At 51.2% G+C, this 26,194-nt stretch overlaps 1 protein-coding gene across 5 annotated transcripts; it reads left to right on the top strand.

The window, feature by feature from the left end:
• Positions 1–1,297: 1,297 nt before the first annotated feature.
• MTMR4 (myotubularin related protein 4) lies at positions 1,298–26,194 on the top strand. Of its 5 annotated transcripts, none has more exons than XM_027516721.1 (19): positions 1,298–1,395; positions 2,560–2,598; positions 6,501–6,590; positions 6,941–7,057; positions 7,571–7,653; positions 10,423–10,583; positions 10,675–10,771; positions 10,974–11,087; positions 11,893–12,089; positions 12,330–12,461; positions 12,960–13,071; positions 13,572–13,767; positions 14,004–14,189; positions 14,266–14,436; positions 14,586–14,740; positions 20,167–21,568; positions 23,317–23,427; positions 23,621–23,709; positions 23,932–26,188. In XM_027516721.1, the coding sequence occupies exons 2-19, from the start codon at positions 2,596–2,598 to the stop codon at positions 24,107–24,109; spliced, it is 3,594 nt and encodes a 1,197-aa protein (XP_027372522.1). In that variant the 5' UTR covers positions 1,298–1,395; positions 2,560–2,595; the 3' UTR covers positions 24,110–26,188. The 5 variants fall into 5 exon arrangements, with proteins under 5 accessions (XP_027372522.1, XP_027372523.1, XP_027372525.1 ...); XM_027516722.1 differs by lacking the exon at positions 1,298–1,395 and adding an exon at positions 1,425–1,941 and having other exon boundaries at positions 23,932–24,109; XM_027516724.1 differs by lacking the exon at positions 1,298–1,395 and adding an exon at positions 2,113–2,131 and having other exon boundaries at positions 23,932–24,109.

Genomic DNA, 26,194 nt, shown 5'->3' with positions numbered 1-26,194 from the left:
CTGTTTTGGGGAAAGGATATGCAGAATTAAACTCTGCACTCGAGGAAGCCTGTGATAGAGCACTGAACACATGTTGAAACCCCTGTAATCACCAAACACTATAGTAAGTGCTGGGAATGGAAAAAGTACAATCGTCGTCCTGTAAGAATTCAGTATTCATTTAACAAATAATTTATTAAGCATCTGCTAGATTGCAGACTCTATTTTAAACCTTGGGAGTTAACAGTGAACAGAGGTATGGTTCCAGTTCTCCTGGGATTTACTAAATATGGAGTAAAAGCGCCAATGCCATTTGCAAAAGAGCAGTGAAGACATTTTGGTCCCAGGACCTGATATTAAAGCATTCAGGTCCACTCTAACTGAAGCTGTCGGTTGAGAATCTGAACCAACTCTTCTCCATTTCTGTCGGGTTGTATCTCGGGGCCAGGGCGACCTCCAGCGGCCATCCTCCGCCCTGCTGCCCGCTCTGGCTCCCCTGGGCAGAGAGGAAGGGAGGCGCCAAGAGCTGGATCTTCAGGGGAGTCCGACTCCCCACACCCTTTACAGACCAGAGAGTCGCAACTAGCTCGTGGCATTCTCAGCCCCATCTCTCAGGTGAGAAAGCTTCTCAAAACGGAAAGCACCATTCATTCAGGTCACGAACAGGGCTTGCGTCGGGCTCGCCGACGCAAAGGGAGGGTTGGAGGAAGACGTCAGGGTGCGGAAAAGGAGACTCTTCACCCCCACCAGTCGAAGACCGAGACGGAGCCTCAGGCCCAGACCGTCCCCCTTCTCTCTCAGCATTCAGAATCTTTCTCTCCCTTCTGGCTTTGCGACGCACGACCGCAGCGAAACCAAGCGGAGAACTGGATAAAGCTTAGGTGCCTCCCGGGATTTCTCTGAGGTGTAGCCCTAAGGCTGGCTGGTCACCGGAAGTGGATGTAAAGCCCGGGCCCCTACGAGGCTCCGTCCCCCCCCCCCCCACTGCTCTACCGGGAGGCCACGGGCCGCCCCCACTTCCGGTCCCTGGAGCCTTCGCCTGCAGCCCCCCTTTTCTGCTCTCCCATTGGCTACCGCAGGGACGCGCTGTGATTTCCCATTGGTCGCGTCTCTACCCCGGCGCCGCACCTCCTCCCTCCAGGCGCAGCCCCGTTTCCCGGAAGCCGATAGGCTAGAGGCTGGGAGGGCGTCTGCTCCACTGGACCAACGAGCGGCGCGAAGAGCGAGGGCGGTGGCTACGTAGTGGGGGCAGGGCGGGACTCGGCGTGGCTATTGGCCAGGGCGGGCACGGGCCGGAGGTAGGATTGGTTGGGCCGAGGGGCGCCGCGGTGGGTCGGAGCTGCGTGGCCTCCGCGGCTGCGGGAGACGGAAGTGGCGAGAGCGCGGCCTCCGGAGGGTCGGGCGGACGCCGGCTGGGTGAGTCACCGTGCCCCGTGCACTGCCGGTCTGGGAACCGCAACCACCGCGTCTTGCCCGGCCCCTCCCCGGCCCCACCGGCTTTCGTGAGCCCCGCCTTCTGTCATTCGGGGCTCCACCTCCGAACCTTTAGGCTCCGCCCCCAAAACCTGGGCACCTGGGTTCCCCTGTCAGCCTGACCCGCCCCCCCCCCCCACCCCGTGACTAGATCCCCGAGGTCCGGACACCGTGGGCCTCCCAGGCCTGTCCTTTTCTCGCTCGCCCTCGCTTTCTCTGAGGCTGCTTGCCAGTGGGCGGTGAGGCAGCAACCCCGGACTTGCCGCCTCCATGGGAAAGGGTGGGCTGTGACCATGGAGGCGGGCAGGGCCACGGATGGAGACATATCCACACAGCCTTCTTCGGGGTACTGCTGGACTGCCCCCTGAGCTCGGACAGCAGGCATGAAGAAAACTGTCAGTGAAACCTGGGCCTGGTTACCTCAGTGGCTCCCTAGGTGGGCCAAGGAGGCCCATCCTGACATTCCTGTTGCTTGGGGCCACTTGACAGGTACTGACTCTGAGGCCTGCACTTGCCTGATTCTGTCCCTGTTGTGTGGCCTCCTCCCACTAACCTGCACCTCATTTGGAGTCAAGTGCCCTCAGAGGGACACGTCCAGCCCTGCTGCCTTCTGATCACAGGTTGTGGTCCCCTCCCTCTTGGCCTCTGCTCTGGACTCTGCCCCCAGTAAACAGGTCAGGTGGGTGCTGCTCCCAGACTCAGAGGCTGGCAGAGTGCTCTTGTGGATTCATGTTTCCACCAGGACCAGAAGTGAGCCCTGGTTGGGCATCCTCCGTCTCTACAGAGCTGGCGGTTCTTTTGCTTTCCCGAAAAGAACGGGGTTCGGAGCATTTTAATTCTCTTTCTGGGATTGGGAATCAGGACTCTTGAGTCCTGCTGCAGGACTTCGTGGCTGCCTTCATGCCCTGCAGAGTCCACTTGTTGCTTTCTCCCCACGTAGGTCCCATTGCCTCTGTCTGGCATGCTGACTTGTGGAGAGGCTGGGTTCTCTGTGAGGGAGGCAGATAAGCGTTGTGGGGAACTTCGGGAGTAGTTGTGTGGCATTTGTTGATACTATGGTGATGTTAACCGTGCTCTTGACTCCTATGTTTCTCTGTCTCCTTACAGTGAGAAGCAGGCAGCCAGGACCCTCACCACGGTAGAATGGTGAGTACTCTTTCCTCAGACTGCAGTGTTTTCTGTAATCCTGGTGTCTTTTTCCATGAAGCTGCCCGCCCCTCCTGGACCTTGAGCTCCAGGCAACTCTGTTCAGCAACTAAACAGGTTCATCTGCCCTGGAGATAAATTAGGGCTTCTTAGGTTGCAAAACATCAGCTGATACACAGCACTGGGAGGGGAGGCCTCTGGAAGTCTTTTCCTGCACATGCTCTGACGTGCTTTCCCCACTGTCTCTCTTAGTTCTTCATATTGGCCCTTGTCTTGCTCCTCCTGGTCCTTGGGTGAAGCGCTCTGCTTTGGTCTAAAAGTTAGACCTCGTTTATATCAAGACCCTTGTAGTTCCTACTGAGTCCCTGAAGTACTGTGGGTGCTACATCAGGAGTGACCCCTCTAAAACTGTGGGGCTTCTCTAGCTCCAGAGTGCTGCTCTCCATTAAGCTACTATAGGCAGCCACTGACTGAAGCACCCTCAAGGTGCCCAGAATATCACTGGGGGCTGTGTGTGTGTGTTATAATGATCCCATACATTCTCCACTAACTGCCATTCTTTTCACCTCAAATACAAGGAACCCCTTAATCCCTGAGGGCTGGGAGGAGGAAGTAGTGACTTGAGAAGGGAGTGGAGAGCTGCAGGCCCGGGTTCAGACCAGGCCCTGATTCTGGCTGTATCTCTTTAGTTCTTTCATGTGTCCCCAGTGCTTAGGGACAGGTCAGAGCATTCAGGTGAAGAGAAGACTTGCTCTTTTCCCTCCATAGACATGTGGGTGTGTGGTGTGTATAGTATTGTTCTGGTCTCTTCTCAGAAAGCCTGCTGGTCCTGGCCCCCACCCACTGATAGCCCCTGTCCTTTTTCTTCTCAGTGATACCATGAAAGGAGTCAGCCTGATCTAATTTTGAATCCTGGCACCACCACTTAAATACTTGAGGTGAACTGACTTTCTCTGTAAGCCTCAAATCTCACAAAATTCTTTCAGAGTTGAATGGTTTTAGCCAGATAATGTTTGAAACATGTCTGGCTCATAGTAGATGCTTAATAAAGTGTCAGGTTTCTCCTATTCCTCCCTTCCCCCAAGACCAAAACCCAAACAAAAGCCCTGGTTTCTGAAAGCTACCAGGCACTGGGAGTGTAGGGTTTCAAACAGTTCCTCCTGTGACTCTCAGTGACATTTCAAGCGTCTTATCACTGCCCTTATTCTCTGGCCCTCTACGCAACTCCCTCCATTCCCCTACCCTTGGGTTTTGAGTTTTGTGTTTGCATAGCTTCTGTGGTTCATAGTTCCAGCTCCTCTCTTTTAGTCTAAGAAATTTCTTAGGACTTTCTTACCCAGAAGACAGAGGATGTGAAACAAGGGGAGAGGTGGAGCTGAAGGAGTAGAGCTGGGCAGGGGCCTTAGGATAAAAACCCCCGAGAATTTCCCTTTCAGGAGTGTGCAGTGACCCAACTGTCATTAGACCTGTGTCCATTCTAAGGGGCAAAAGGGGAGTCGGATTAGTGAGGTCCGGGGATTGGAAGACACTGATGGACAGGGGAATGGTGAGTGGTGGTTTTGGAGGGAAAGGAAGGAAGCCTAGAAACTGGAAAGGGCCCGCGGTGGAGGGAGGTGAGATCCATCTTGGGACTCACAGCAGGATTTTGGGGGGACTCAAGACGGAGGAGCCTGGTAGGCTGCAGTCCATGGGGTCGCTAACAGTCGGACACGGCTGAGCGACTTCACTTTCACTTTTCACTTTCATGCATTGGAGAAGGAAATGGCAACCCACTCCAGTGTTCTTGCCTGGAGAATCCCAGGGACGGGGGAGCCTGCTGGGCTGCCGTCTATGGGGTCGCACAGAGTCAGAAACGACTGAAGCGACTTAGCAGCAGCAGCAGCAAAGAAGGGAGGGCGTGGGGACGGACGTGTGAAAGAGGGGTGTGGGGTGGCTCACTTGAGAAGAAGGGGAATGAAAAGATGTAGGCGGCCTCGCCGTCCCCTCCCACGCCGTCTGGGGGGTGGGGGCGCAGTCGCTCAGCCCCTCCTGAGAGACCCCAGAAACCCCCGAGGACGCGCTCCTAGGCCGCGGAGGGGCGGTGGGGAGGGAGGAGCCGGGGCTGTGGGCGGGGCCCGGGGCGCCCCTTCCGCGCCGCCCCGCCTCCGCCCTCCCCGAGCCGCGCGGTCGGGGCGCTCCCCTCGTCGGGTTCCCCTCCCTTCCGCGCTCGTGGGCGAGGGCGGAGCTGGGCTCGCTCCATTGTGGAGCGGAGGGGAGAGGCGCGCGGGAGCCGCGCCGAGCCCCGCCGCCCGCGCTCGCCTCCTGGCCGCCGCGGCTGCACCTGGCCGGCCCCGCAGCCGGGATGCGGCGGGCGCCCGGGACGGGCGGGCAGCGCAGCGGCTCCGGGGACATGTGCGCTGGCCCAGACCGCCCGCGACCATGAGCCTGACCGCCCGCGTCTCCTGCTCCATGCTCAGCTGCTTCGTAAGTGCCTGCTCCGCCTGCGGGGGGCGGGGGGGGGCCGGACCCCGACGCCGGCTGCACCCGCAGCCCCGCCCAGGGCCGGCCCTCGAGATTCCGAATTTCAGCCCATCCCCCTTCCCAAGGGCCCTGGCAGGGAGAGGGGATGTTACCCCTTTTCTTTACTGGACTTGCTTTCATCTTTGGGTGCCGAGAATTGCTGAAGGCCGGGAATGGGAATTCTGTGACCCATCTTGGCCCCAAAGCCGCTGCCCTTGACTGCAGAGCTTGAGGCCCCGCCCTGCGCGAGTACCTCCTCTACCTCCGCCTCTCGGTCTTGGTCCCGTCCGCCGCATCCTTGCTTGGGGGTGTGGGATATGGCCAGTAGGCCTTCTGGGATGTTCGGGGGCTGGTCGGGGAGCACAGGATGTCTGAGCCGTCTCCCTGGCCCCAGTCCCCTCCCCCTTCCACTACTCCACCCCTCACCTGACGCGCCAGTCTTTTCTCCTTGACTGTCCCCCAAACAGCCTCTCTTCTCCATCTTCCCTGCCACTCTGCCTCTGCGGGCCTCCGTGCCTCTGCATCATTCCCCGCCCTCCCCTCCTCCCCCTTTGGCTTAATGCTGCTTCCCAGCTTCTCCCATCTGTCCGCTCAGATGTTCCCACCCCTCCCCTCCTCACCGTCCCCCCCCCCCCCACGCCCCCCTCCCCCATGACTGCCAGGCTTCCTCTCTCTGTCCTTGGGTCTCCTGGTTCCTCCCAGGCGCCTGATCCCCTCCTCTCCCTGCCCTCCCTAGTGGCTGGGAAAGGAGTTACTTCTGCTTGCTGTGGGATTCCTCAGGAATTCCCCTCAGATCGTCAGGCAGGGCAGGTTGCTTGGCAGGTGGAGGGGGCTTATTAGCAGTGAGGGCCTAACTGGAAAGGAAGCTCCACTCCAAAACACATCCTCCTTTTGAAAGCATCCGTGAAGGCCCTCTAGAGGCATGGGCCTGCATCCCGCGCCTCCCTCCTCTTTGTCTCCTTCACCCACCAGATTGAAGCCTCAGAGGAGTGGCCTGGGCAGCCTGCATCCCCTCCTGTCTCTGTGACCAGCTTGCACACCTGGTTCCTACTCCTCAGGGCAGCACTTCCCATTTCCCACTTCTGTCTTACCTTTCCAGTTCGCCCTTTTTTTGCTTTGTTTCCTCTCCTTCGTTTGGGCAGTTTGGGTTCTACAGGAGATTCCCTCTTTAGGGAGCACAGATTCCCAGTGACTCTGTGGACCTTGCTCTTCTCTTAGGCTTAAGAGGCTTGAGTTCCCCCTCCACTTCACTCCTCACACAGCACGCCGGGCCTCTCTCCCCTCCTCTGGAGACCAGAACCTTTTTAAAGGGTGTATGTGGGGTTATTGTGGGGAGGGGAGCAGAATGAGGCCTGATGGGCCAGGTGGAGCCTGATGACTTAGGGTTGAGGCCTTCCCCACAGGGTGAGGAGGGGCCCCCCAGCCTGGAGTACATCCAAGCCAAGGATCTGTTCCCCCACAAGGAACTAGTGAAAGAGGAGGAGAATCTGCAGGTAAGGAAGAGCTGGGGGCCCGAGGTGGGTAGAGCTCCCTGCTGGGTTCAGAAAACACCCTTCCTTTCCTCCCCCCACCTCCAAATATCTCCAAGGGGATCTGTTATGGGAGCTCTGGCTTCCTGCTCCTGGGTCTCTGGAGGGAGGGGAGTCTGTCTGTTGTGGAGCCTTGGGCCCTAGGGAAGGCAAGAGCTTTTCTGTATGGCTGTTGCCTGGTGCTGTTACCATGGAGAAGACTCTTGTCCTGCCTTGGCCCGGCTTTTCCAGAGGGGGTCTTACAAATCAAGGGTTGTAGAGGGGAGTGAAGGGGTGACTCATTTCTGGACTGAGGTCCCGCTGCCCCCTGGCAGGTGCCCTTCACAGTGCTACAGGGCGAGGGAGTGGAGTTCCTGGGCCGTGCAGCTGATGCACTCATTGCCATCTCCAACTACCGGCTGCATATCAAGTTCAAGGACTCTGTCATCAACGTGAGTTCCCGTCTTGTTCTCCCACACCCAAGCCACAATCCCTGTGAAATTCAGGGTGGGACTGTGTCAGTGCTCCATTTGGTAGTATCTCCAAAGAGTTGGGGTTCCCTTCTTTTTCTTCCTATCTCCTAGCGGAAGGTCTGTCTTTGTACCTCTTTCACTCTCCTCCCCCTTCTTCTCTCTTCCCTTGATTCTGTTGCTGGCCCTTCTAGGGACACAGTGACTTGGTTGGAAGAGTGCCACTTACCAACTGTGTGACCTTGATCAATCACTCAGCTGAGGTGCAGTTTCCTCCTTAATAATACGGTGTGCAAATACATGCCTTGAGGTTTCTGGTGATTTTTAACTGGGGTCACATATGTGGAGGACCCAGCACAGTTACCAGGCCCTTAGCAGGCCGTCTGTAAATGTCGGTTTCCTTCCTTCTGTTGCTACATCAGCCTCTGGGCAGAGGTGGGTGAGGAGTGACGTGGAGCAGGGGGATCTGAGCACCAGTCTGCCCTTCCTCTACAGGTCCCCCTCCGGATGATTGACAGCGTGGAGAGCCGGGATATGTTCCAGTTGCACATTGCCTGCAAGGACTCCAAAGTGGTGAGGTGAGAATGGCGGGCCCTCGCTCAGGTCCTCTTACCTTAATCTTGTTGAGACCGCCTGCTGCAGGGTTTCTCTGGAGCGAGAAGGGAAAAATACTGCCTCCCCTTTCCCATTTGGAACAAACAGTGAAAACCCTGTGTTAGTTGGCAGAATCAATTTTCTGACGCACAGTGTCTTGACTAAAGAAATAGGGATAATGCCCCCGGGGTTTTCATAAGGGTTAAATGAGATGACACACCCGAGAACACCTAGGGTGTTACCTGGCACAGAGCTCTCACCTTGGGATTTTCCTGGTGGTCCAGTGGTTAAGACTCTGAGCTCTCCCTGCAGGAAGCCTGGGTTTGATCCCTGGTCTGGGAACTAGATCCCAGATGCCACAACTAAGACCCAGCATGACCAAGTAAATAAATAGTTTTTAAAAAGAAAAAAAAGCACTCACATTGTTCTTGACTCATTTATTTATCCATTTAACATGAATTTATTGAGCACTTTATGCCAGGCTGTTCTAAGTTCTAGGGATATAGCAGGGAACAAATAGACATAATTTTCTGCCCTCATAGAGCTTGTATTCCAATGGGGAGATATGAGTGGTAAATATTAAGTGAGTAAAATACATTGCCTTCCCAGGTGGCTCAGTGGTAAAGACCCCACTTGCCAAGGAGATGTGGGTTCTATCTCTGTGTTGGGAACATCCCCTGGAGAAGGAAATGGCAACCCACTCCAGTATTCTTGCCTGGGAAATGCCATGGACAGAGGAGCCTGGTGGGCTACCGTCCACGGAGTCGCAAAAGAGTTGGACACAACTTAGCGACTAAACAGCAGCAGTGGCAGAATATATTAAATGGTAGTGAAAGTCGGTCAGTTGTGTCCAACTCTTTGCAACCCCATAAACTGTACAGTCCATGGAATTCTCCAGGCCAGAATACTGGAGTGGGTAGCCTATACCTTCTCCAGGGGATCTTCCTGACCCAGGAGGTCTCCTGCATTGCAGGCAGATTCTTTACCAACTGAGCTATCAGGGAAGTAATGTAAAGGTAAAAAGTATAGCAGGGAAAGGGGATATTGAGTGTTATGGGGGTGAAGGTTGTAGCTTTAAACAAAATGATCAGAGAATGGATGCAATGAAAAGGTGACGTTTGAGACCTGAAGAAAGTGACCTGTGGGTATTTGGGAGAAGTGTGTGCCAGACAGAAGGACCAGTGCGTGCAAAGGCCCTGAGGCGGGCGGGAACCTGGCACAATGGCAAGGAGGCTAGCATGGCTGGAGTGGAGTGCACGTGGGTTAGGATAGGGGGATACGAGGTCAGAGAGGCTGGGAGGGTGTCAGGCTGTCATAATGATTGGCTTTTACTTGAGGGAAGTGAAAAAACCACTGGAGGGTTTTGCACAAAGGAATGACATGGTCTGATTATGGAATCACTCTGGCTGCTGTATTGAGAGGAGATGGAAGCAGGATGGGGGTGAAAGCTAGGGCAGAAGCTGGGAGACTAATTAAGAATCTGTTGCAGTTACTCCAGGTGGGAGGTCATGATGGCTGGTCCAGGTTGGTAGCAAACAAAATGGTGAGAAGTAGTCAGAATTTTGAAGGTAGAGATGACAGGGTTTGCTGACAGATTGGCTATGAGAGAAAGAGGGATGACTCCAAGGATTATTAAAAGGATAATAAGACTGATAACCTACTCTCCAGCACAGGAAACTCTAGTAAATACTCTGTAATGACCTATACGAGAATAGAATCTAAAAAAGAGTGGATGTATGTATAACTGATTCACTTTGCTATACACCTGAAACTAACAGCATTGTAAATCAATTATACTCCAATAAAAATTAACGTTTTAAGAAGAGGACGCCCAGTTTAGAGCTTGCTGTGCACTTAGGACTGTTGGCATTCAGAACAGGAATTCGCATTGCCCTTCCCTTCAGGGAGATTAAAATCTAGTTGCGAAAGGAAGACTTAATCTGTGGGAGAGGGTCTTCCATCTACTCTCATTATAGTAGCCAGAGTGATTCTATAATCAGACCATGTCACTCTTGTGTGCAAAACCCTCCAGCTCAAGTAGGCTCTGGGAAAACTTACTGTTTAATTCTCCCAGCACATTAAGAATAACAGAGGAAGGGATCTGTGGAATGGGTTAGGCTGGGAAGGCCTCAAGGAAGAGGTGGGCCTGCAGCTATCTTCAGAGTATCTGGAGGACATGGCTAGGCTGAGAGGAGACCATTAAGTGAAGTGAAAACACCAGGAGACAGGACTTCCTCCCTGAGACAGAAGGCTTGTGCTGGGGAGTTGTGGGAGATAATACAAGGGGTAGCAGACATCCAGGGCCAGAGTTTTAAAACTTTTTTTATTTTTAAAGTCTTTGCTGATTTTTGTTACAATATGGTTTCATTTTTATGTTTTGCACTTGGGCCATGAAGCATGTGGGATCTTTGCTCTCTGACCAGGGATCGAACCCACACCTCCTACATTGGGTGGCAGGGAAGTACCCCAGGGCCAGATTTGATAGCGTTTGGATTTGATATGAGAAACAGTCAGGCTCCACTAGAGGGGATTCTTATGTTTCAGAAACAGGAGTTCTTGGGAAGAGAATTATCACCCTATGACAGTGTCTCTGGGGTGTTGGCCAGTTTCCCTGGTCCTCCCCGGGGTCCTCAGGCCTTAGCTCCCGCTTTGCAGTCTCCTCTCCCCACACCGTCCCGGGGCTGGGTCTTTGGCCCTCCTGGCCCCTGCACACACTCTCCTCTTGCCTCACTTCATGGCTTCTTGCCTGGCAGGTGCCACTTCTCCACGTTCAAGCAGTGCCAAGAGTGGCTGTCGCGGCTCAGCCGGGCCACAGCGAGCCCCGCCAAGCCCGAGGACCTCTTTGCCTTTGCCTACCATGCCTGGTGCCTGGGGCTGACCGAGGAGGACCAGCACGCCCACCTGTGTCAGCCAGGTGAGGCCTGCGGCGCTCACTCCTTATCTCCTGCTCCTCCCCCTCTTGCCCCCGGGCCCTTGATGCTGACAGGCGCGGGGCTGTGTTGCAGGCGAGCACGTACGATGTCGGCAGGAGGCCGAGCTGGCGAGGATGGGCTTTGACCTGCAGAATGTCTGGAGGGTCTCGCACATCAACAGTAACTACAAGTGAGAGGGCTGGGGGGCGGGGAACCCAAACCCCATTCTGGACCCAGACCTCCTCCCTGGGTGGGTAGAGCAGGGTGCGCGCAGCTCCTGGCTCCCTGAGGGCGGGGGGCTCCTGGTCCCTCTCCCCACAGAGCCATCCCCGAGGACCTTGTGATCACAGGTCTCTAATCAAGCTCCATGACCCGCTCTGGTCTTTCCGCAGGTTGTGCCCCAGTTATCCCCAGAAGCTGCTGGTTCCCGTATGGATCACAGATAAAGAGCTGGAGAACGTGGCTTCCTTCCGCTCCTGGAAGCGGATCCCTGTGGTTGTGTATAGGTGAGGCAGTGGGGACCGAGGCGTCAGTGAGACGTTCTTCGTGCAGGAGGAAAGTCAGAGGTGGAGGTCTGCGGTAGTGTGGTTAACTGGGAGCTGACACTCTTCAGGAAGTGGCTGTGGAATCATTTTATAAGAAAAGCTGCTTTAGTTGTTGTTTTCTCCTAAGGATGAGGCTTTTGGGAAATCTATTCACTTTTTTTTTTTTCTTTGCTCTTTTTGAGGACGTGTGTGTGTGTGTGTGTGAAATATCGCATTAAAACGGGTTGATAAACCATGGCCTGTGAACCAAACCGGCCTATAGCCTATTATATGTTTAGCCTGTGAGCTATGAATGATTTTTACATTTTTATTTTAAAATTAAAAATTTTATTTTAAAAAAGAAAACATAAGAATACGCAACAGAGACTGGCTATGACTCCCAAAACTGAAACTTTATTGCCTGGTTCTACACCAGAAAACATTTGCGAGGCAGGCTGCAGCCAGGAGGTTTGGAGCTGTTCATGCTCTGGGCTCGGGCTTGTTCCCCTGCTAGAGGTTTCTATCTGGAGCAGGGGCTGTGTAGACGTGATGAGTCAGTGTCACCATGGGAATACACAGCACATCTGAGAAATGTATGTGACCATGCTTTGTACACTGTAAAGCTCTCAAGAGATGTTAAGGGCTTTTGGTTCCTCTTATTGTGGGCTGGATGATCGGGTGGTCCCCGCTGGCTCTGGAGATCTCGGCTTGGCCCCCTGAGCTCTCAGCAGTAGGCCTCTGGGGGCTGTGAACACCAAGGGCATGATCGTTTGTTCTGTTTTGTCAGACACCTACGCAACGGGGCTGCCATTGCCCGCTGCAGCCAGCCCGAGATCAGCTGGTGGGGCTGGCGCAATGCTGATGACGAGTACTTGGTCACATCCATCGCTAAAGCCTGTGCCCTGGACCCAGGGCCAAGGACCAGTGGGGGCTCCCTCAGCACCGGGAGTAGTGAGGCCAGCGAGGCATGTGACACTGACTTCGGTAAGGTGTGGGTGGTGCTAGCCCCCTGGGGAGTAGGCCCCCATCTTGGCCTCCTCAGCTCCCAGGGAGACCCCAGGGCAAGAGGGAGAAGAAGCAGACAACATACAGGGCGTCTGGGTTCCTGCCTTTCAGGAGGCAGGGGTGGTGGTGTGAGGGGTCTTGTGAAAGGCAGTGGCCTGGGCAGGGTGCTCCTGGGCGCTAACTGACCCAGGGTCTTCCCCCTGCCCTGTGTGTATGCAGATTCCTCCCTGACGGCGTGTTCTGGAGTAGAGAGCAGCACGGCTGCCCCCCAGAAGCTGCTGATCCTGGATGCCCGATCGTACACGGCGGCGGTGGCCAACAGGGCCAAGGGTGGCGGTTGTGAGTGCGAAGGTATTGCTGTTACCCACGTCTGCAGCCAGCCTGGGTGCAGGGGCCTCGGGGGCAGCCTGTGCGTGGAAGCAGCCAAACAAGCCCGGCCTGGGATCAGGACCCCACTCACTTGCTGTGACTGTGCCAAAATTGCTTAATCTCTCTGAGTTTTCTTTTCCCATGTGCAAAATGGGGATGGAACATCCCTCACAAAGTTGTCGGACGATTAGAGGTTACACGTATAAAGTTCGTGGCACAGAGCAGCCGCTGTTTGTTGAGGATTTACTGTCCCTTGTCATTAGGAGTCGTACTTACGCATCATCGTCATTTGTGGTGTTGTTCCCACTGTTAGTATATGGCACTTGAGAGAGAAAAAGGTATTTAGATTCCCAGGCTACACTGAGCTCCAGCCTGGAGCGGCCTGCCCTGCCAGGGGAGCTTCACCCGCCGGGACCGCTCCTGTCCTGGAGGCCTGTTTCCAGGATGTCCTCACGCTGCGCTTTCCTTGTGTGTGTGCAGAGTACTACCCCAACTGTGAGGTCGTGTTCATGGGAATGGCCAACATCCACGCCATCCGGAACAGCTTCCAGTACCTCCGTGCTGTGTGTAGCCAGATGCCGGATCCCAGCAAGTAGGTGTGCCCAACTCCGATTCTGTCTGCCCTCGAGCTTCATCCCTTACCCAGTGCTGCTTGTGCTGGGAGGATCCGGTGGGGAGATGGGAGTTGTGACGTACCGGAAACTCCGGGGCCTGTGTGCGGTGGGCCAGTTCCAAGAACGCTTCTTCCGTTTCTCAGCCAATGCTTTGGCGCGGCTACAGGACACTGGGTTCCTTTTATTTGAATTAGTTGTCCTCCAAGAACACAGAGAACTGGGAGGCAAAGTGGCTGGAAGCACATGTGATGTTTCCCAGATCCTCTGTTGATCGGCTGGCTAGATGTCTGCCAGCCGACAGACATTCTGTCTTCCCTACCATCTCGCTAGGTGTCTCTTGGCAGGAGGGTCCTGGGCTAGACCTCTTGGCGTCAGCTCTTGCAGGGGACTTTGTTACGGTGTAGGGGCCGGGGCTGGCAGAGAGACTGCTGCAGCCTCGGCCCCCTTAGTGACAGATGTGACCTCTGCCCTCGCGTAGCTGGTTGTCGGCTCTGGAGAGCACCAAGTGGCTGCAGCACCTGTCGGTGATGCTGAAGGCGGCGGTGCTCGTGGCGAACACGGTGGACCGGGAGGGCCGGCCCGTGCTGGTGCACTGCTCGGACGGCTGGGACCGCACGCCACAGATCGTCGCGCTGGCCAAGATTCTCCTGGACCCGTATTACAGGACGCTGGAGGTATTGAGAGGGGTTGGGCGGGAAAGAGCAGGAGGAGGGGAGTTTGGGGAGGTACTGAACCCCCTGCGTCTGCCTGGGGATCTTTCCCTGGAGGACATGGGTGGCTTGGAGTCCTCTTCCAGGTTTGGGCCTGTTCTTCTCTGAAGCTGCCAGCCCCCCTGCTTTGGGCATCCCTGGCGGGGAGCACCGCAGCCTTCCCAGAGAGGCCCTCTACTCGAACCCCTTCTTGGTTGCAGGGTTTCCAGGTGTTGGTGGAATCTGACTGGCTGGATTTCGGGCACAAGTTCGGAGACCGCTGCGGCCACCAGGAGAACGCAGAGGACCAGAACGAGCAGTGCCCCGTGTTCCTGCAGTGGCTTGACTCCGTCCACCAGCTGCTCAAGCAGTTTCCCTGCCTGTTTGAGTTTAACGAGGCCTTCCTGGTAAGTGGCGCACCCGAGGCGGGGGCAGGGGCGGGGGTGGGCGGCCTGGCCCGGTGCCAACTGTCCCGCTGTCTAGGTGAAGCTGGTGCAGCACACGTACTCCTGCCTCTACGGCACCTTCCTGGCCAACAACCCCTGTGAGCGAGAGAAGCGTAACATCTATAAGCGGACCTGCTCCGTGTGGGCCCTCCTGCGAGCCGGCAACAAGAACTTCCACAACTTCCTCTACACGCCTGGCTCAGAAATGGTGAGTCCCGACCCTTATCCCCCAGGTGCATCTCGGGGGCCTGGGGGGCACTGTCCCGAGGCAGCGGGAAGAACAAGGACCCAGAGGCTTGGGAAGGAAGGGGGACCTGAGACATCTCACAGAACCTGAGTATGGGGCTGCTTCCCTAGGTCCTGCATCCCGTGTGTCATGTCCGGGCGCTGCACCTCTGGACAGCCGTGTATCTGCCGGCGTCATCTCCGTGCACACTTGGGGAGGAGAGCATGGATCTCTACCTTTCCCCGGTGACTCAGAGCCAGGAGTTCTCCGGCCGCTCTCTGGACAGGTAAGAGGGGCTTCTCTCCCCTCTCCGCTACGAAGGCATTGGCTGCTTTGTGCCTTGCCTACATGCTGTTTTCTTCCTTTTATGAAATACTTTAAAGTAACTTCTCGAGTCATTTGAAGGCAAAACTTGGCTCAGGGCTGTTGGCTAGCTTGGAGGGCACTCTGTGTGTTCTCAAGGCCCTCTCTTAAGATAAGAGTAGTTACCTTTTTTCCAAGCTGCCATCATCCTTTGTGACACACCCAGGGGAGAGGAGAACAGAACTAAAAGGAGTGTTTCAGGAAGGTTTGTGGGAATGGTCCTGATTTATATTAACTGATAGAAGAGATGCGGAGCATGCTAGCTCCCTAATAACCTTTGCTGTGTCCAGAGCTCCCAGCAGCATCTGGCTCTCAGGGAAGTGAGTATCCTAAAGGGGAACGGCCTTCACATCACTCCCTCAGAATTTAAAGGGAGACATAAAAATTAAAGTTACATTCTGGCTGACTATCTGGGGGGAAGTAGAATGGAGATTGGTTGAATTATAAGAGTAATATCTTTTTTTTTAAGCCAAACAATATAAAAGTAGAAAATGACAGTCCCCCCTGCTCCTTGTCCCCCCAGTGTTCACTGTTGCCACTTTGGTGCCTCCCAGATGTTTATCTCTCCTCAGACATATCCACACTTTCATATAAAAACATTTTTTAAAATACAATGACCGTATTTTTCACATTGTTCTGAAAATTGTTTTCCCCACTGTGCATCAGGATGTCAACCATGAAAGCACATATAAAGCTGCTTTATTGTTTTTAGTGGCTGCATAAGTCGAAAAGTAGAGTGTATGGAAATTTACATAATCAATTTTCAATTGATCATTTAAGTGATTTCCATTTTTTAATCATTATAGGGGGTGTTTTACTTAACATATATTTAAAAAGTTTTTTGGTACAATATACACAATATTTGCTTCCCCCGTGGCTCAGCTAGTAAAGAACCTGCGTGCTAGTGCAGGAGATGCAAGAGACATGGGTTCAATCCCTGGGTGGGGAAGATCCCTTGGAGAAGGAAATGGCAACCCACTCCAGTATTCTTGCCTGGAAAATTCTATGGACAGAGGAGCCTGGTGGGCCACAGTCCATGGGGTCACAGAATCAGATATGATTGAGTGCATGTACACGCGCACACACACACAATATTTACCATCTAAACCATTTTTGTACATGGTAGTGTTACCATATACCTTGCATTTATGCTAGTGTTTCTGCCAGATACGTGCTTAGAAATGAAAATACTGGGTTCAAAGGATATGTGCATTTCAAATTTTGATCTTTGTTTATTGGTGGAAGGTTTTTAAAATTAAAATATAACTTAACATAATTGGTTGAATATTATAAAGGAAAACAAAACCCCCAACCTCCTAAGCTATAAATTTTAGGTCTTTGGAACTGAGTCCATTGTCAAAGGCCTATAGATAGGCTTCAGGAATTCTGTGATATTCCGTGAACTATGCAGAATGGGGTACCAGTTCATAAGTTTCCTTTTCCAGGAGAGGGGCCATAACTTTTTATCAGATTCTCAGCACATTCTGTGACCCATTTAACAACCACTGCCTTAAATCAATATCTAATTTTTCAAATCAATAAATGTTTTTTAAATACCTACAAGCTGCCTAGGACTGTACTAAGTTTTACATGCTGTACGAAAGACATAGCAGATATTCATCCTATTTAAGATACTTTTTAAAAACTGTGAGATAAGGCATAGGACAGCTGGAGGACAGTTCTAAATTAGCATCTAAGTGGATAAATAGAATGTGTCTTGTTCAAAGCCATTAGAGAAATGGGAAGTAAGAAATGGGTCATTTGTGGAGAAGGAAATGGCAACCCACTCCAGTATTCCTGCCTGGAAAAGTCCATGGACAGAGGAGCCTGGCTGGCTGCAGTCCACGGGGTTACATGACTGAGCATGTGTGCATGAGGGTGGAGGGTCACGGGTTGGTAGCAATAAACTGGTAGAACTAAAAAAAAAAAAAAAAAGAAATGGGTCATTTGGTGACTGCTGTTAATGCAGAGGTTTTTGTGGATGACCAAGCAGGAACCATGGCTTTTTTTTTGGTTTAAGTTTATTTTCTTACTTATTTTCATATTTATTTATTTGCCTACATCTGGTCTTAGTTGCAGCATGTGGGATCTAGTTCCTTGACCAGGATTTGAACCCAGGGCCCCAGCATTGGCAGCACAGAGTCTTAGCCCCTGGACCACCAGGGAAGTCCCAGGAACCATGGCTTTTTAGTGTCCCTTGTACCTGGCTCAGGGCCTAGAACATAATAGGTGCTTTAGTAAATGCTTAAATGAACAAGTGAATGGAGTAAAGGGAGTTATAAGCTTGGTAACAAGGTTAGTGGAGAGGGGTCCAAAAGAATAGGATACATAAGAGAGAATTTCTTTTAAAAAGAAGCACCACCGCTTTGGAGCTAGAGCTGGCAGGGATTGGAAAGGGGCATTTTAAAAACAATATTTATTTCTTTACCTCTGGCTGGGTGTTGGGTCTTAGTTTCAGCATGGAGGGGAGGTCTTGGTTGCAGCGTGCAGGCTTCTCTCTGGTGGAGGCGTGGGCTCAGTAGTCGCAGCGCACAGGCCTAGTTGCCCCAAGGCATGTGCGAGCTTATCTTAGTTTCCTGAGCAGGGATCGAACCCGAGTCCCCTGCATTGGAAGGTGGATTCTGAACCACGGGACCAGCAGAGAATCCCTGGGAAGGGGTATTTTGAAGAATAGAAAGAAATAAACAGGATAGTTCCTTGAGGGCTTTTATACTGAGGAATTTATTTTGATTCAGGTGTCAGTAGTAAGTCATTGTGACCTAGTGACAAAAGGATTTTTCAAGAATTAACCAGTGAGCAGGGTAGTTGGAAGCACGGAGGCCAGCCAGGACTGTTGTAATTCAGATAAGAAGGGAAGAGAAAGAATTAAATTCAGATGTTGTTGAGAAGTCATTAGCAGTCTGTGGTGTTGACTGAATGTTGGAAGGTGGAAGTGAAGAGTTAAGAGACCAAAGTCAGGTCCCAAATCTCTGAGCTTAGAAACCAGGAGGATATTTGTACCATCTGTAGAAACTGAGGGGCTTCCCAGGTGGCTCAGTGGTAAAGAATCTGCCTGCAGTGTGGGAGATGTGGGTTTGATCCCTGGGTCAGGAAGATCCTCTGGAGATGGAAATAACAACCCACTCCAGTATTTTTGTCTGGAAAATTCCATGGACAGAGGGGCCTGGCGGGTTACAGTCATGGGATCACAAAGAGTTGGACACGACGGAGCGACTGAGCACGCCTGCACGTAGACACTGTAAAGTTGAGAAGATGAGTCAGTTCGGAGAGATGGAAGAGATACATGCAGGTTGGGACTGAAATATCTTGACAACAAAGAGGAGGTGTGCTGTAGGCAGTTCAAGGTGGAGTTGGATTTCATGGATAAGGGTTTTAAAGGAAATGGTTTCTCTCACAGCTGACCTGACTCACCTTCGGTTCTACCTTCCCCTAGATCAAAAACATCCTGCTCTCTTTCCTCTTCTCCATTAAAGTCCAACACATTCTTCCATCCCCAGCTCAGATTCTGTCCTCTGTGCGTAGCTGTCCCTGACCACATTTGCTGGATAAGTTCTCTCGTGGTTCCAAACTCCTCAGACATCGTTCTTGCTCCCCTCATTGTTAATTAGACCTTTGGTGCACACAGGACTCAGCTGTGGAGGACAGCAGGCTGTTGCTATTGTTGAGTCTGACTAAAGAGTACATTGGAATTCTTCATACTTTCTACTTCTTTTGTGTGTTTGAAAGTTTCATAATAAAAAATAAAACAAAGAAAAAAACTAAAAAGTTGCCAAGCTGAGATTCAAGCTTGGACTATGGGACTCCAGAGGCTATGATCATAATGTTGTTATTGCCTTCTTGGAATCTGTTAACCACACCGACACACAGCAATCAAAATCAATCACAGAGTAAAATCAAACACAAGAGTAATTTTATAGAAGTACTAATAATTTTAAAAAACCAAACACTTAAAAAAAAATCAGCTCTATTGTAACTGTGTTTGAAGGATTTTTCAGTGTGGGCTTGGCTGAGTGAGGCCTCTGAAAAAGAAAGTCCAGCAAATTCTCCAGTTTCTTGGCAAAGTTTCCTCAGTTTTGTTGCTCTGATCACTTTATAGAACTGTATTAAAAATTAGGGTGGTCATTCTTTTTTTCTTCAACGTTTTATTTTATATTGGAGTACAGCTGATTAACACTGTTGTGACAGTTTCAGGTGGACAGCATAGGGACCCAGCCATGCATATACATGTATTCGTTCTCCTGCAAACTCCCCTCCTATGCAGGCTGAGGGCAGTCATTCTTGAACATGTTGGTTGCCCATTTGGTGTACACGGATGTCTCTAGAACTGTATACTGGGGAAGTTTCCATGGTGACTTGGGCCTCAGAGGAGTACGCTGCCGCTAAATGGTTGTAAAAAGCCATGCTGGTCCCTGCTGTGATGGAGGGATAATTTATAATAAGGAAGGTTATAAAAATGAGGTCATGAGTGAGGCCTTAATAAGTTTGTGGTTGGTTGCCTATACTTTGAATCCTCATAGCATCTCGGCAAGGTAATTTATCGTCATTTTATAGAGAAGAGAAACCAAATGTCTGAGAGGTTAAATAGCTCACTTGAGTCATGTATCTATAATCAGTGTCAGAACTGGTATCATCCAACTCCAGGACCTACCATCTTTCTGTCTTGCTGTGTGTAATAGGGGCGGTTGCATGTAAGGTTTGAGGCCGAATTGTATTCCTGGCTGGAAGGGTAGATTGGAAGGCATCAGCTTATAAGGCAGCTGAGGTTATGGGAGTGGTTGAGGATTCAAGGGAGACTGTGAGGAAAGACTGATGAAAACTGAGGACAGACCCTGGGTTGGGTTCCTGAGGAGGGGGTTCAAGTCCTCCACTTTTGCAGAGCAGACTCTTTACTTTTTTGTGGCCATGCTGAGTCTTAGCTCCCAGACCAAGGATTGAACCTACACCTCCGGCAGTGGAAGTATAGCACCTTAACCACTGCCAGGGAGCTCTAGAACAGACTTTTGCAGTGAACATTGGCTATTTGTATCTTTCTTTAAAGATTGATTTATGTATTTTATTTTTTCGGCTGCAGAGGGGCTTCCTATCGCTCCAGTGGCTTGTCTTGTTGCAGAGCACAGGCTCTGGGCAAACGGCATGTGGGCTCTTCCTGGATGAGGGATTCAACCTGTGACCCGTCTCGACAGGCAGATTCTTAACCACCGGACTGCCAGGGAAACTTGAACATTGGTTATTTGTAATCTTAAATGTTATTTCTTGTGAACTCTGGCTTTGATTGCTTTGGTGACCCAATTTTGTCTGTTGGAGGTAGCTCTCAGTTCCTGACCTGGAGGTGGTGTGTTGTCTTTGCAGATTACCTAAAACGAGATCTATGGATGATCTTCTTTCTGCCTGTGACACAAGCAGCCCCCTGACGCGCACATCCAGTGACCCCAACCTGAATAACCACTGTCAGGAGGCCAGAGCAGGCCTGGAGCCCTGGCATGGCAATCCCGAGGCATCGCAGACTGCCTTCGTGGAGTCTGGGGCCGGAGGTCCCCAGCAGGCTATAGGGGAGATGGCGGGTCCTCCCTCGCTGCCCAGCAGCCAGAAAGACTACTTGAGCAATAAACCTTTCAAGAGTCACAGAAACGGTTCTCCAGGTTACAAACCGCTTGGTGCCACAGTGCCCCAGGAAACGAAGAGCAGCACTTCTGAGCCTGAGACCAAAGCCCTCACAGAGACTCAGGCCCCAGCTCCAGGCCCTCCTGCCCAGGACGAGCTGGATAGGACTTCGGATGGCACAGAGGAGCCACCTGAACGCTGTCCTGAAAAAGCAGCTATCCACACACTCTCTAAAGTCGTCTCGGACAAGCGTGAAGGAACCGGTGACTTTCCTGAGTCCTCCCAGAACCCCCTCCCAGGGGCCCTCCAGCAGGCCCAGCTGGACTCTCTGCTGGGCATGCCCTCCAGACGTGCCCCAGATCATGGTCTGGGCACCCTCTGCAACCCACCGAGTGCTACCTGCCAAACTCCTCCAAACCCCAGTGCTTACGTTCCCAACCAGGACCCCCCGGGGTGTGCAGCAAGTGTCGCCCACCAGGAACCGCCTAGTTCTGTGCTAGATACGATTCACGGGGAGGAAGACACAGGCAAGAGAGGGAATCATAAGAACGGGCAGTTACTGGAGAACCCCCGCTTGGGAAAAGTGCCATTGGAATTGGCCCGAAAGCCGATTTCTCAGAGCCAGATCAGTGAGTTCTCTTTCTTAGGGTCCAACTGGGACAGCTTCCATGGGATGGTGACTTCACTCCCCAGTGGGGAGACCACCCCTCGACGGCTGCTTTCCTACGGCTGTTGTAGCAAGAGGGCGAGCAGTAAGCAGACGCGGGCACCGGGGCCCTGCTTTGGGGGCCAGTGGGCTCAGAGAGAAGGGGTGAAGTCGCCGGTCTGTTCTAGTCATTCCAATGGACACTGTACTGGTCCAGGTGGAAAAAACAACCGGATGTGGCTGTCCGGTCACCCAAAGCAGGTCCCCAGCATGAAGCCTGTCGCCCTGAGCTGCCCTTCTCCAGTGCCTCCCCTCTACCTGGACGACGATGGACTCCCCTTCCCCACGGATGTGATCCAGCACAGGTTACGGCAGATCGAAGCAGGGTACAAGCAGGAGGTGGAGCAGCTCCGCCGACAGGTGCGTGAGCTTCAGATGAGGCTGGATATCCGCCACTGCTGCGCCCCTCCAGCGGAGCCCCCCATGGACTATGAGGACGACTTTGTAAGTACTCACGGCCTGCCCCCATCCAGCCTTTCACCCGCCCCACAGCCATTCACTGGGTACTTGCTGCGTGCCACTGAGTTAGGGGGTGGGCTGTAGGATGAGAGACCTTGCTCTGCTCTCAGGGAGCTCACAGTCTATTGGGAGAGTCAAGCCCACCATTAGAAGGCTGTTCTTAAGTGACATGATGGTCGGAAGCGTCAGGTATCAGGGGCCATAGGGGAGTCAAAGGTCAGGGAAGGCTCTCCTAAGAAGATAGTGCTTGAGCCGAGTGCTGAAGGATGGGTCACTTTTAGCCACACAGACAGTGAAAAAGGAACCCCATTTCCAGAAGCATGGAGGTATTCCAGGGGGTGTAGCTTGAATAAAGAGGTGTATGTGTTTGCACATGTGCATGCATGTGTGCACACTTGTGCTGGGACTGTGAGGGAGGGAGTTAGTAGTGTGGTGGGAGGTGACATTGGGAAGTGGGAAGGGATTAGAAAGCTCAGCTTGAGAGCTCGTTTTGTGTGGATTCTACCTTCAGGGCAGTAAAAGTTTTGGCTAGTGAGTCGTAGGATCAGAGTACTGCCCCAGAGGGACTTCCCTGGTGGTCCAGTGGTTAAGATTCTGAGTTCCTAGTGCAGGGGGCCTGGATTACATCCCTGGTCAGGAAACTAAGGGCATGGCTTGTCCCCCTCCAAAAAAAAAAAGAGTGCTGAAAAGAGTACTACCCTAGCACCAGTGTGTCAAGTGGATGAAGCAGTTGAAAACCAGGGAGGCTGGTTAGGACCTCTTGGAATAAGCCAGGTGAGAGATGACGAGGCACAGCAATCCTCAGGGAGCTTCTTGGAAGAAGCTCTAGAACATTCCCAATTGCCTGCTGCATACTTCTCTGCTGGTGGGATGGTCAGGGCTAACAACTTATTTCTTACTGTTTAGAGTGATGGTTTAGAACAGGAGTCAGCGGATTTGTTTGGTAAAGGGCCAGATAGTAAATAATTTAGGCCCTGAGAGACGTATCGTCTCTTTACAGCTACTAGGCTCTTCTGTCAAAGCGCAGAAGCAGCCATAATGACCATATGTTAATGAATTGAGTGTGGCTGTCTTCCAGAGAAACCTGACTTACAGAAGCAGGCAGTGGGCCAGTTTGGCCTGTGGGCCAGAGCTTGCAAACTCCTGGTTTAGAATGTAACAGGAGAAATATTCTTTCCATACTGTGATGCAGCATGTTGGTCAAGAGCATGGGTCTGAAGCCAGAATGCTAGGTCCAAATCCCACATTTACTGCCTATCAGCTCTTAATTCTCTCTGTGGCTTAATTTCCTTGTTTGTAAAAGTGGGGATAATAATAGCATACATTTATAAGATTGTCAGGAATTAAATAAGTTCCTGCATGTGATCGGAGAAGGCAATGGCACCCCACTCCAGTACTCTTGCCTGGAAAATCCCATGAGCGGCGGAGCCTGGTAGGCTGCAGTCCATGGGGTCGCTAAGAGTCAGACACGGCTGAGCGCCTTCACTTTCACTTTTCACTTTCATGCATTGGAGAAGGAAATGGCAACCCACTCCAGTACTCTTGCCTGGAGAATCCCAGGGATGGGGGAGCCTGGTTGGCTTCCATCTATGGGATTGCACAGAGTTGGACACGACTGAAGTGAGTTAGCAGCCTGCATGTGATGTACTTAGAAACGGTGCTTGACACATAGTGAACAATAAATGTTAGAGATGATGAAGGCGCTGGTGGTAATGCCTTGGCTTTTTCTTTAGACGTGTTTGAAGGAGTCAGATGGCAGTGATACAGAAGATTTTGGCTCTGATCACAGTGACGACTGCCTTTCAGAAGCAAGCTGGGAACCTGTTGATAAGAAAGAGACTGAGGTATGTCCAGGCAAATACGTGGCAGGTCCTTCTGCAACGTAGGGAGTTTTCATAATTTTCAGAGACTAGTCACATGTTCTCCCCCAGTTGACTCTCTGTAGGCAAGTAGTAGCCACCTAGACCTTGTCCTTTTCTTCCAGGATGCTTTCCTTGCTGCAGTGTTGCTGGAATTTTTCCTTTTGCCCTCTGTTAGGTGACTCGCTGGGTTCCAGACCACATGGCATCACATTGCTATAATTGTGACTGTGAATTCTGGTTGGCCAAACGCAGACACCATTGCAGGTAACGTGTTTTGTGTGATTCAGTAGGGCTTGAAAGCCATAGAGAGGGACGTAGATACGAACTAAATTGAGTTAATCTGATAACGGAGATACCTTTATAGGAACTAGTTTTGTTTTTTCCCAACTTTTCTTTTTATTTACTCATGTAAGGCCTTTTAGAGTATGATTCATTCCCAGTATGTCGGCATCTCTGATGAACTCTTCCTTCTTCATGCTTTGGCAGAAATTGTGGAAATGTATTTTGTGCTGGCTGCTGCCACCTGAAGTTGCCCATTCCTGATCAACAACTCTATGACCCAGTTCTCGTCTGTAACTCATGTTACGAACATATCCAAGTATCTCGGGCCAGGGAACTCATGAGCCAACATCTGAAGAAACCCATTGCTACAGCTTCCAGTTGAATGCCAGAGGAGAAGACCTGTCCAGTTTTAGCAGGTTTGAAGGGAGGATGTGCTTCAGGTGTAGTTTTTGAAGGTTCCTTGGTGTGGCTCATGAAATCACAGAGCTCAAAGATACAGTCTTGAGAAATCCTCCTTGGTACCATGAGACTGGAGCAGAGGAATTCCAATCTGGCGGGAGTCCTCTCCTGGTGAGACTCTCACCTTGGGAGTAATGGTCCTGATCCAGACCCAGAGTCTGGAAGCTTAACGTTGAGTTGGTGACTCCAGTTTCTTTCTCCTGGGGTCACAGGATGATGATTTCATAGATACTGCCTGGTGATGTGTGCCCTAAACAGCAATAGAAAGGCATATGTATAACCAAACTCCAAGTGATAACCAGATCCATCTCTCCTCCACCTTGAAAAAAGCGGATTATAGTATATAAGATAGGAATTCCTATCCTATTTGAAATGAACTATACCCTGTACCTCTGTGCTCTGTGTCTGTGCATGAAGGCTCAGTCTTTAGAGGCACTCCCTCTAGTTGCATTAGTTCTGTCTTTCTGTGGAGTTTGGTTTTAAAGACCGGTCCAGCTAGTGGAGGTTTTGCTGTATTTTTCACTTGGCTCATCAGCCAGCATCAGTGAACATTCAGTTTAGGGGGACAGTTTTAGGGAGTGAGACAGACCTTTTCGGGAGCAGAGAAAACTCTGCTGATGTTCAGTTCTGGCAGACATCAGTTATTTGAGCTGTGAAGGCAGTAGTCTTTGTTACTCAGTGGCAGCTCTGGAGGTAAGCACTGTGAAGAATGAGAAGGGAAAAGCAGAAATTATCCTTGTGAAATATTTGCTGATTGTGCCCTACCCTTTGCACCTGACTTTTCCTAGTTGTCCTGGTGCTAACACAGGAGCTACACCTTGATCCTCTCCTGGCATGAAAATAAAACAATGGTTTTTTTTTTTTTGGGAGGGGGGGTCTTTGTTCCATTGCCCACTTCCCACATGTTGTCTTTCCCTTGGCTGCTGCCTCCTCTGGGTCACACTGCTTCTTATCCTGAACACTTGACATGTTGAGGGTAGAATTTTGCGTTTGGTTTTTACCTCCTAGAATATGCTGTTTGGTATGTGAGGGTTTCAGTACAAATGCTGCTGTCTATTTCTGTGCACTTAACAATGGAACCCAAACAGAAGAGAATAAAGCCTTGATACCAAAATTGGGAGAAAAAATGTGTCCATTTGGACCAAACATTGTTTTTGTTTTGTTTGTTTTCATCTTAGTATGTACCAGTGGCACTTAACCAAAAGATACAGTGATATTAGCCATGTGCAGTGGTTAGGACAGATACAGTCTCCTTGACTTATAATGAAACCACTAGGATTTCCTTATACGTTTTCCTTGATTCATTGGTGTAGAAAAGGTAAATTACACTTAGGCTCAGCCTGTTTTAAAACGATGGTAGCTGTCTAACTGCTACTTGTTCATGTTGCTTCCTGGAAAAAACATTTTTCCTTTGAAAATACTTAGGATCTGCATTTAGAACAAGAAATGTTATTTGTCCTGACCTTTTCTTCAGCCCTACAGAGAAGCATCTGTGCTTTTTATACTTGCCATGGATGTAACCTAAAAAGTTTTGGTGTATCTAGGTCAGTCTAGCAGAACTTTTTTCGTTTAAATGGAGTTGAATAATGGAGAATTTGTGTCTGGGAAATTCCTGAATTCATTGAAAAAGTAACAAACTATTCCTTGTCTCCAATACGTAAAATAAGCATTTTCTCAGTCATTACAATTTACTGCCAGTTGTGAGTGGCTTTTTAATTAACTCGACTTTCATTGCACTTCGATTGGTGACATTTGAGGAGACTGTATCTGTCTACTTTGAATGGCTGTTTTGAGGGACTGTCCCATCAATGAACATACTGCATGGCCTTGGAGAGAGACTCTGGGCTCTTGGCTCAGATGTATTCATCAAATACTCCTTTCAGAGCTCTTGTGGGTGTAAGTGACATGATGTGGCCAAAAATCCAAACTGTGCAGTTGCGTTGTGACAAACATGCAATGTGCTGTAAAAACTCAATACAATTTAAATAAAATCTCTATATTAGTGCTG

This window comes from Bos indicus x Bos taurus, chromosome 19, assembly GCF_003369695.1.
Source record: "Bos indicus x Bos taurus breed Angus x Brahman F1 hybrid chromosome 19, Bos_hybrid_MaternalHap_v2.0, whole genome shotgun sequence".
Lineage (NCBI taxonomy): Eukaryota > Metazoa > Chordata > Mammalia > Artiodactyla > Bovidae > Bos > Bos indicus x Bos taurus.
This window is presented reverse-complemented; position numbering and strand designations above follow the sequence as displayed.

Excerpts from the sequence above, each read along its gene's own strand:
- MTMR4 (XM_027516720.1), top strand. The coding sequence starts at position 4,552 with ATGAAAAGATGTAGGCGGCCTCGCCGTCCCCTCCCACGCCGTCTGGGG. Across the intron at positions 11,088-11,892 it reads ATCCCTGTGGTTGTGTATAG|ACACCTACGCAACGGGGCTG; the intron begins GTGAGGCAGTGG and ends CTGTTTTGTCAG. Across the intron at positions 21,569-23,316 it reads TGGACTATGAGGACGACTTT|ACGTGTTTGAAGGAGTCAGA; the intron begins GTAAGTACTCAC and ends CTTTTTCTTTAG.